Genomic DNA, 11,061 nt, shown 5'->3' with positions numbered 1-11,061 from the left:
AGACAGAAAAATGTGGGCATAGCAAGAAAACATTGATTTAGATATTTGTTCTTTGGCCACCCCATCCGGGTCAAGCAAAGCTTGAATTAACATGAATCAGTGGATGAACTTAAGATGTGGGAAACATTCCTTGAGACTGAATTGCCTTCAGGCAAAAAAGCTCAAATGCTGAGGTCCTTTATTAAGGGGTTTATTAGAGCGTTTGAAGTAATCATGTGACGATATGAACTCTTTTCAGGTTAGTTTAAATTGCTTTGATTTGCCTTGCTTGGTTTTAGCACAGATAACTTGACACAAGACAGGGTACAGAGAGCTGGTTTATTTCCATGATTTTGTGTGGGTAAACATACACAGTGACTGAACAGAAGTACAGGACTTTAATCTGTATATGACAAATCATCAGCTCAGCGACAAACTACCAGTGTTTTTTTTTTTCTCTTCCACGTAAGATCATGATTTAATCACACATTCAAACACATACACGCCACAATCTGCAGGGAATAATTAACAGGAAATAATAAAGCTAATGCACATATACTCCATATCGTTTTGACATTTATAAAGGGAATATGACCTCTTTATGACTACTTAAAGAGAGAGACAGGGCAGGTCCAGTCATACCACTTGAATAATTTGCTTTGCTTAATCATTTTTCTTTGCTACTTTAAACTTAGAAGCAAAATGCAATTAAAGTAACACTATTTTAGACCTTTTACCCCCCACATTTGACAGCATTTAAGACACACACACACACACACACACACACACACTCATGAGACAATCCAATAAAGGGCATTTGCACTATATCAAATCCAAATTAAACAAAATATGTCATCTCTAGAAAAATCTGAATTCTCGTATGTAAATACGTTAAGAACGGCTCCAGTCAGTGACACCTGCAGCAACCAATGGTGGATGAATTGCACTTGATGAAGAGCACCAACCCTCAACTCATCTCCGGTTTGTTTTTGCGAATACATTTGTATTTGTCGACGTATGCTTTCACTAGGTTGGCCACCTTATCAGCGTTCACCTCGCCACTCTTGCTGTGGCACACCTGAGAGAAAAAGCATAATTTTAGAGACCAACGTTCAGTAAAACGCCATCTTTTGAAACTAAGTCATCCAGGTTTGGAACGACAACACCAGTGTGCGTAAACGATGACAGAGTTTCAATGTTAGGGTGATATATTCCTTTTAAAGTCCAAGACGAAAGTCAGAACTTACTTTTTCCACAGCTTTGCGTACAATCTCCTTATATTCCTCCTTGTTGATTTCATTCTTTTGATAATATGGCTTTATAGCTGCTTTCACTTCATTGACGGCTCTTTCTTGAATCTGCAATTTCTGTTTGAAACGGGAAAAACATTTTAGGAAGTGCAGCTGAACTGTAGGAAAGGAGCTCTTTGCTTGAACGTGCCACTTGCCTTCTCTTTCTTTGAGCTGTCTGCGTGAGCCTTACTGTGAGAGGCAGTTTGGGTGGTGGTGGTAGAGGATGGTTGGGCCACACTGGGTGTAGCAGTAGGGGGAGGCGGTCCTGCACCTACTTTGGTTGGCATGGGTTTAAATGAGCCTTTTCCTGGGACAGGAAAACTGGGCATCGTCTGCTGTAAAACATGCACCGTTACTGACAGAGCAACTAAAATAGCACTTCGGTAAATATACACATTGATTTATGTTCCATATTTAATTAAAATAACCACCTGATTTGGGTGGGTTTCAGTGGGTACCACAGTAAAGCCGCCCTGTTGGATGGGTGGAGGTGGTGGTGGGGGTGGTGGCAGTCCCTGCACAGCCATTGGGACCTGGAGAAGAGGTCCAGTGTGGTGCAACTGAACTGGTACTGGCGGAGGCATGCTGAACTGGGGAGGCGGCAGACCCACTGGTGGTCTTGGCATGAGAGGCGTTATGGGGTAATGATGAAGCGCCATCACACCAAGTTGGTGGGGCATCAGGGCGGGAAGGGCTGGCACAGCCTCGGTTGACAGGGGAGCATTTGGCTCATTCTGGGGAGGATCTGAAATGTAGCAGTAGAGATGCACGTGAAACCTGTTACTACCATCACAAGAAAAAAGTGAGAGCAAAATTTGAATTGAAAACTATTCGATCGTGAATCACACCAAAACCGGCTAAAAACATTTCAACCCAAAATTAAAAGACATAAGAAACAATATATTGCATGAAGCAAATAAAGACGTTTTCTTAAGACCATAATGATTATCTTCTAAGAAACTGAGAATTCATGAAATGTGTCCTGGACATATTATGAGATTAACCCTAGATTTCAGATATCTGCAAATACCTGGTTGTTTAGAGAGACCTGCTGCACCTTGATCCTCGTCTTGTTTGTTCCAGGCGTTGTTCCCGCCCCCTCTGTCCCTGCGCGAGTAGTAATTCTGCACATCAGCAGGGAGCTTTCGGCGCATGGCCCAACTCGAGGCCGACGACCAACCCGAGCGATCCAGTGGACTATCAGCACCCTCTAGCTCTTTTCTCTTCCCTCCGCTTCTGTTTTCATTGAACCTATTGTAAGAATCCATGTTATTCGTTGTCCCTGAGAAAGAAGTACGTTGCCTCCAATTATCAGTTGGTTCGTTCTGCTGGTTGGGAGCCCAGTGGGCACCCCTGCCACGTCCGGCAGAACGCTGCTCCTGCTCAACATTCCAGCCACCTCGAGACCAAGACTCGGCAGATGGATTGCTCATATTTTCTTCCCTTCGTGGCTCCCGCCCTCTGGTTTCAGTGTCCGCCCAAGACCTCTCCCTCTCCCTTACCCAGTCCGGGTTCTCATTTCTGCCCCTGTCTGGTGATGCCTCGTGAAAGTTGCCATTGTTTGAAAGTATGGGCTCTCTTGTTGAAAAATGACCGGGCTTCTCAAAGTTGTTTCGCCAGTTGGAATCGCGGAATCCTCGTCCACCCCCTCTGCTCTGCCATCCGTCCCCACCCAATGAGTCCCTCTTGCGTGGAGAGTGGCCACAGTGGTCAATGCGACCACCGGGATCAGTGCGGCTGCCTTGATCGGTGCGGCCCCCGTGATCGGTGCGACCACCGGGATCAGTGCGGCCGCCTTGATCGGTGCGGCCCCCGTGATCGGTGCGGCCCCCGTGATCGGTGCGGCCGCCAAAATCAAAGCGGCCACCAGGATCGGAATGTTCCTGGGATGGGCTAACGCGGCTGGGCCTGTTTCTATTCCTGGACCTGGAACGACTGCGTCGCCTGCGATTTCGTTCTCTACTACGGCTACGTTCTCGACTACGACTGCGCTCTCTACTGCAGTTCTGTTTACCGTCTCGTTCGTCCACTTGCTGATCTCGACTTCTTGACGTGGAACGGGTCTTGCGATTGCGGTCCCGTGAACGAGACCTTGACTTGCGTGACCCTTCGCTTTTAGACCAGGTGGTCGTAGGCGAGTGAAAACGAGACCTGCGTGATCGTCCATCCTTTTTGTCTGTGCCTTTCTGCTCCGTACCGGAGTCAGGCTTGTGCATAGGGTCTTGAATGGGCGTCTCATTGGAGATCTGAGGCACGTGAGCAGTAGTACCCTTCTCAACTTTGACAGCATCGGCTTCACTCTCAGATGCAGGTGAATCACATTCCATGGGGATGAGGTCAGTGTTGTCCTGAGGACTCAATGTGTACAGAGACTTCGGTGAGGCATTCTCTGTTGAAACCAATCCAAATTTTTGATCTGATGGGCAGGTGTTCTGGTCCACATGGAGAGATGGAAGGTTGCTGGGCTCTTGCTTGGGACCTTCATCAGAATTCTCTGCTGTGGTGTCAGGCTCTGGTTCCAGATCGCTGATCTTGTTTGCAGCTTCTATAAGAAGAGCTGTTGGTTTCACATAGAGAGTTGATTCAACATTTGGAGAAACGGACTGGGGCTCTTGCACCTCACAGGACTGAGGCAGACAATCGTCCTCCATTACTGGAGAAACATCTGTTGATTCCACTTGGTCTTCATCACATTCCTCCACTCTTTGCTTGTTTTCTCCTGGTGAAAGTATCTGATAGTCTTCATCTTCGTCAACAGTACTCTTGGTGACCGTTTCCTCCACTACCGTTGTTTCCTCTTCCTGGTTATTAGCATCAGGGCAAACAGACTCTTCTTCCTGGTCATTAGCATCAGGGGAAACACATTCTTCTTCTTCCTGGTCATTAGCATCAGCGGAAACAGATTCTTCTTCTTCCTGGTCATTAGCATCAGGGGAAACACATTCTTCTTCCTGGTTATTAGCATCAGCGGAAACAGATGATTCTTCTACTTCCTGGTCATTAGCATCAGGGGAAACACATTCTTCTTCCTGGTCATTAGCATCAGCGGAAACAGATGATTCTTCTTCTTCCTGGTCATTAGCATCAGCGGAAAAAGATTCTTCTTCTTCCTGGTCATTAGCATCAGGGGAAACACATTCTTCTTCTTCCAGGTCATTAGCATCAGCGGAAACAGATTCTTCTTCTTCCTGGTCATTAGCATCAGAGGAAACACGTTCATCCTCAGCAGGACTTGTCTGATTCTCTACTTCCATTTCCTGCTCCGTATCCAATGGTTCTCTTTCACTATCGACCTGATCGGAGCTCTGAGCAGCTTTTGTTTCCAGGTCAGTTCTTGCTTCCTCGGATTCTGCTTCTTTTGTGACTCCATCTTCTTTGAGATTCTCAGCCTCTGCTTCCCATTCCTCGTCATCATGTTTCTCCACCTTCACCTTCTTTGCACGACCTTTTGTCTTCGCTCCAGACCTCCGATTGTTCCCCTGTTGGCCTCTGCTTGTAGAAGCATGATTATCATGTACAGTTTGTGGTGTAGTTGGGGAGTCAGTGGAAGACATGTCCGCATCTGTTGGTTGGGACTGTGCAGCTGTGGAATCCTCCATCTCGGCACGACTGTGCCGAGAGGAGCGTCGGGTTGCAACCGCTTCTGCCGGTTTTGTGGAGCCCTTTGATCCAGAGCCCCTGGTTCCCTTTGTGATGGCACAAACTATGCCATGAGGAACTAAGGAACACAGATACAAGTTAAGCGAAGATCACGTACGTCCTTAATAAACAACTATAATTGGAGTGACATAAGATCTCACCAGAGTGTTCAGGGAGCAGCAGATTCAGAGAGGCAGAGACAGCAGACAGGAGCAAGTGTGAATGCAGGGACAACCTAAACATCACCAGTACACAAATACAATTTTCATGTTACAAAGTAAGAGATTTAGTGAGATACATTTACACTGCAATCCACATGTTTATATTCATTGCTAATGACCAGTAAAGTGTAATTGATGTCAAAAAGTACAAACTACGATTAAAAGTACTGAGACCAGTCTATGGTTTCAGTAGTACAGAGACTCAATTAGTGACCCATGTGCCGTCATCGCAGTCAAGTCAGCCATGGTATGAATATGTATGGTCCAGCCAGTGAAGAAGTAACCATGAGACATGCTCCTCACCTGGGCACACCTGTAGAAAGGACAGGCACAGAGGCAGGCAGCCACCGCCGCTTTCTCTCCATTCTCCTCCACTGGACATCATCTGGCCCCTCTTCACAAACCTCAACAGATTCTGTTCTATACCAACCACACGCAACACTTTAGCATGCACGCATGTTATTAAGTAATTAATAACTTAACAAGTAATTTATGCATTAGAATCAGGCCAATGTGTGCGCTTACATGATCTGAGTGCGAGTGCCCACTGCCGTACCCTGCTGGCCGGGCAGTGATGAGTGAAAACGCTGAGTAAGTAGAAGAGAGTGGCATGAGTCTCCTCTCAACTGCACACATAAAAAACAAGATTCTTATGATACTTAATACTTCACATGTATTAATATACAATAAATGTGACTGAAATGAGAAATAAAAGATAAACCTTTTTGTTTTTATGCACAGACGCATCTGTGTCACCTGTTGAGAATACAAAACATTTATTTTTACAAACAAGTTTTGGAAGCTTTTACATATTTGATTAACCCTTTGAGCTTGGATGGGCCTGTGAGAAAAAATATAATTGTCAAAATATTAATAACTACAGTCTTGACCAACACAAAATAGATATCGATTGAAATCTTAGAAGCTCTACTTTACAATGCATGTAGATATTATGATGAAAACTGAACAAGTGCTTTGAAATTTGCAGATAAATCAGAAGTGTTACATTCTGATTATTTATCAAATACAAATGGCACTACACATATTGTAATCTGTAATCTGTAAAAACATCAAACTCATCAAATAGTCATGTGTCATATGTTGTTGGAAAGATCTTAAAGTGTAAAATACAACCAGATTATTTGTTTTACTCTCAAATAAAAACATAGCGAGTAACAGCTAAATATATGTATTTGACAATTATATTGGTGTTGCTTATATGCAGCATTTAAGCTTATAACTTCACGAAAAATGAACAAAACATAAAATATCACATATCGTTATTTAGAGTCAGTGATTATCTTTCAATCGAGTCCACACACAAGATAATCAGATGTATAGATCATTAGATAATCCACATGAAGCACAATGTTACATATGACCACCAGGAGATGGCGCCAAATATACGACACAGACTCAATGATGACTCAAATGACACAGAATGAAACTCATTCTGTGAAATCTCATGACTAAAATCATGTCTGCATGCTATGCAAACCTTTAGTCATTGTTGTGTTTGCATGTGTAATTAGTTCTTATGTACAATTATTATCTTTTATTTGTTTGGAGATGTTTTTGGACACTATGATCAATTATTTTGTAATGTTGTAACTTTTGATTGCTTTGTCGTATCAACACAAACATTTTCGCAGATACAGTTGACATGATTGGGAACAAAATAAAAGCTGTTTTTCAGAGCCATCTTAATAAGAACCAGAGATAAATAATGTCAAATCAGAAAAATAAGGATAAAAGTACATTTGTTTTGTTATTTTTCAGCAGATTCTTAGGCTGAGAGATTGTATCATAATCTATATCATTAAATACATGTAAACTTTTTCTTCACAATGATACAAAATACTTGATACCCTCCTTGTTTGTTTTGCCAAGTTAGAAGCCATGCATTTTGGGTACACCACTGACACAAGAAATCTTTAAAAACACCTTCAGAGCTTAAAGGGTTAAACTGTGTAAAGTGATTTCCAATACCAGGATTACAGGATTTTGCTTTCAAGACAACAAAGATGTAATATCGGATATAACTTTACACAGGAGGTTATCAATTTACCACATTAAAATCATGCTAACACATACAATGTTTACATTTGTGCCTATTCTTTTGAAAGAATGTATTTTAGGGTTTAAGGAAAAAAAATCACTAATACGTACATTTTCTGTGGCATTTCTGTTTGGCATTAGCGTTTTTCTCTTGCATTCTCTCCATTTTCTCTGTTTCTCCCCTGTAAATGACAATTAAAATGTCAGAATATTCCAGTGGAGCAGTAACCGGTCACATATAAACATGTAAACACAGTCTGACAGCACTTACACAGACACGTGACACATTCTCGGAGCATCCTGAATGCAGGACTCGTCTGACAGTCTGGCTACTTTCACAGGAAGCTAAAACAGAGACGTTTGAGAGACTCAGTTTCATCAAGAATAAAGGCCCCTGACAGAGATAAAGAGGACATCAGGAGGAAGTCTGACCTTGATCGACTGCTGTGATGAGCCCTGCAGGTAGATCACACTGAAGGGTCTTCGGTCCACCGGGCAGGACTGAACCATCTAAAGACCATCACACACAACATTATCAATTACAACGGGCCAGACTAAACCAGCAGCATTCAGAAAAACTACACATTGCCACTTACATACATATAAACATATGCAATGTATCAGAAAGATACTGTGACACATTCTGCGATACTATTGATGCCGCGAGTCTCACGTGACCTCTCTAGAAAATGTCATATTTAATGCCAAACCATAACAAAACAAATATGAGATTATATTTGCATATAGAAAAAAAGCCTACATTTAAGACCTTATATTTTTTATATTGTCGGGGGGTAAAATGTGCGTAACTGTCATGCGTTAACATGCACGCTCTTACACGTGTAAAAGCATTAAACGGCTTTCTTTAATCGGTGTAAGGTCATAAACGGATAAGAATAAACCGATCGACATGGGTAGATTTTTGACTATTACCCTGATTTCACATTGGCATGTAAACGCCTTAACCGCGGTTCTTACCCGCTCATCCCATGTGTGCACGTGTTGTCTTAATTATATCTATTGCTCCATCAATTAGAGGCAGACCAATATATTGGTTTTACCGATTAATCTGTGATGATAATTGCATTTTGGAACTATCGGTTATCGGCAAGATGTGATAAGATGCTCTGATTGACTCTCTCAGATGCGGAGGCTCAATCCGGGTGGCGGAGGACGAATCTCAGTTGCCTCCGCGTCTGAGCCTGTCAATCCACGCATCTTATCACGTGACTTGTTGAGCACGTTACCACGGAGACATAGCACATGTGGAGGCTTCGCGGCATCCATGCACAACTCACCACGCACCCAACAAGAGCAAGAACCACATTATAGCGACCACGAGGAGGTTACCCCATGTGACTCTACCCTCCCTAGCAACCGGCCCAATTTGGTTGCTTAGGAGACCTGTCTGAAGTCATTCAGCACGCCCTGAATTCAAACTCGCGACTCCAGGTGTGATAGTCAGCGTCAATACTCGCTATCGATATTTGCCCATTTAACCGTGTTCGCTTGCCCGATAATCACAAGTCTTAACTTTCCCTTGCGTTAGCTCCAAAATCTACCAACAGATTTCTCAATGGATGGTAAACAATATCGGTTTTCAAGTTTGTTTGCTTTTAAGTTTAAATATTGTGTAAAATACAGTTTCGTTTCACTTAAGAACTTTAGTGCACATCTGATTCGCTGCTGTTAAATTGTTACATTTCATATATCGGCCATCTCTAGATATCAGCCATTGAAAAACCCCAGATCGACCGCTGCTCTTTACTGTAAACCTGGTAGTGCAAGACAGAGGCCAAGCTAGTGTCCAAATAAACATTTTAGGTTTATATATGTAGGTCTATATAAAGGGAAGGATGATCATGTGACCTGCGCCCAACGGAGGATGCAGGCCGAGCAGTAAACGTGTCTGCAGCAGTCGGGTACAGCTCTTTCTGCCCGTCTGGGTCGGTTCAGACAGATCGGGCATCGCTGGGCCTCCTCATCCTCCAAACTCTCCTCCGCACTCTGCTCACCTGTGAACACAGACAGTTTGTGTTTAGATAAAAAGTTTCTTGTGAATCAGAATCAACCATATATATTGCAAAATGATGCACTAAAAGCATTCCACCCACATTTAACTACGAATTTCCCTTCTGAAAGGTGAACTATCCCTTTAAACCTTGATCTGTAATATACATATATATGTATGTGTGTGTGTGTGTGTGTGTGTGTGTGTGTGTGTGTGTGTGTACAGTGAAAAGCAACACATTTAATAAGAGTCTCACCCTGTTCAGGCCCCTCTTGCATCTTTGGCTCCGGGTCACAGCTGCTCTGAGCCCTAATTCACTGTACAAGTACATTCACACAAGACACGTTATAACATATCATGAATAACAGATTAGAAGCTCATAGATCATATTAATCACACTTTATCCTCACTTAAGTCAGTCTCATATGTACACTTGGTACGGATAGCAACCAGAGACACATATATATGTTTAGTAAAGATGTTTATAGGTGGTGTTTACAAGTTTAGACTGTTGTTTATCAGTGTGACGCGGCTAGCTGTGTTAGCATGTGCTGACATCAGCTCACACTCACCTCTACACAGTTCCCTCCACACGCCTCAGATCATATAACAAAACGCAGGACGTTCCTCAGCGCAAAAACACGCACTTTTTGTGCACTTTCATGAGCACTTGCGCTCGTTTTAGGGGTACATTTAACGCCGTCCTGCCACATGTGGGTCAGCGGCTGCAGTTCCGCCTCTTTACCACCAGGCGGCGCTGCAGCGGGGCGTGCTGGTAGACTTCCTGCGTCATCACGTCGAGTTTAGGGTTCACAGACATAAAATTCAGTAGAAGGGCCAATACAGTGTCTTCTTGCTGTTATTATAATTGTCCACCAGAGGGCGCTCCACTCTTCCAGATGAACTCGTCAGGTTGTATTAAATGCAATACAATCAAATATATTCAAATAAGAAAAATACACGTTATACGTTGTTGTTGTTGTTTTTGTGTTATTTTTGAACTACAAAGAGAAACACAACAGACGTCAAAACGGGAATGCATATAAAAGTAGCCTTTATCCAGACCTGTGTGTGTATATATATATATATATATATATATATATATATATATATATATATATATATATATATATATATATATATATATATATATATATAATTAATATAGTATAATTAATTAGAATTATTTTATGAAATATTAATAAGAATTCCTGGGTCCAGAGATCTTTAGAATAATTACTGTTATAATTATTATTTATAAATAAATATATATATATATATATATATATATATATATATGAGAGAGAGAGAGAGAGAGAGAGAGAGAGAGAGAGAGAGAGAGAGAGAGATATCAGTATGTATAAGTATGACCAACACAAGTGTTTAAATGAGGAAAATCGTTTTATTTAAAACATGTCCTTTTTGTTTGTTCATTTCCTGTATGTTTTGCAAATTAATAATAATAATATATATATATATATATATATATATATATATATATATATATATATATATATATATATATATATATATATATGCGCTCAAAATGTAACTTTTTCCTACTTGGTCCATTATGGAGTTATATATGTACCACAATTCTGCACTTAAAATAATATTTTGAGCACACAAAAATGTTCTGTGCCCGCAAGATGAAATTTTGAGCACACACAAAGTTATTTCGCACGTGACAGATGATATTCTGAGTGCAAAAAAATCATCTGCATGCGCAAAATTATATTTTGAGCACGCAAAAAGTTATTTTGCACATGCTTGCACTCAGTTTTGTAAAACAATGTATCTTCTTGCAAAGATAAATTAACTTTGAGCAAACGAAAATAAATTTTGTGCTTAGATAAGGTTT

The 11,061-nt window shown here is 41.6% G+C and overlaps 1 protein-coding gene across 2 annotated transcripts; it reads right to left on the bottom strand.

Annotated features, from left to right (window-relative positions):
* Positions 1-304: 304 nt before the first annotated feature.
* LOC127637332 (protein SCAF11-like) lies at positions 305-9,931 on the bottom strand. Of its 2 annotated transcripts, none has more exons than XM_052118344.1 (15): positions 9,773-9,931; positions 9,457-9,517; positions 9,059-9,204; positions 7,622-7,699; positions 7,461-7,534; positions 7,301-7,371; positions 5,853-5,887; positions 5,657-5,757; positions 5,435-5,551; positions 5,072-5,145; positions 2,302-4,989; positions 1,703-2,016; positions 1,427-1,606; positions 1,227-1,346; positions 305-1,057 (listed from the first exon to the last, which is right to left on the bottom strand). In XM_052118344.1, the coding sequence occupies exons 2-15, from the start codon at positions 9,476-9,478 to the stop codon at positions 947-949; spliced, it is 4,131 nt and encodes a 1,376-aa protein (XP_051974304.1). In that variant the 5' UTR covers positions 9,479-9,517; positions 9,773-9,931; the 3' UTR covers positions 305-946. The 2 variants fall into 2 exon arrangements, with proteins under 2 accessions (XP_051974304.1, XP_051974305.1); XM_052118345.1 differs by having other exon boundaries at positions 1,427-1,603.
* Between the last annotated feature and the right edge of the window lie 1,130 nt (positions 9,932-11,061).

This window comes from Xyrauchen texanus, chromosome 45 (genome assembly GCF_025860055.1).
Source record: "Xyrauchen texanus isolate HMW12.3.18 chromosome 45, RBS_HiC_50CHRs, whole genome shotgun sequence".
NCBI lineage: Eukaryota > Metazoa > Chordata > Actinopteri > Cypriniformes > Catostomidae > Xyrauchen > Xyrauchen texanus.
Note: the sequence above shows the minus strand (reverse complement) of the source record. Positions and strands in the feature narration are given on the sequence as shown.

What these genes read in the sequence shown, in the direction of transcription:
- LOC127637332 (XM_052118344.1), bottom strand. Translation starts at nt 9,478, where the DNA reads ATGCAAGAGGGGCCTGAACAGG. An exon ending in GGCACTCGCACTCAGATCAT is followed by an intron (nt 5,552 to 5,656) that starts GTAAGCGCACAC and finishes TGGTTGGTATAG; the next exon opens with AACAGAATCTGTTGAGGTTT. An exon ending in CTTTCTACAGGTGTGCCCAG is followed by an intron (nt 5,146 to 5,434) that starts GTGAGGAGCATG and finishes GGTGATGTTTAG; the next exon opens with GTTGTCCCTGCATTCACACT.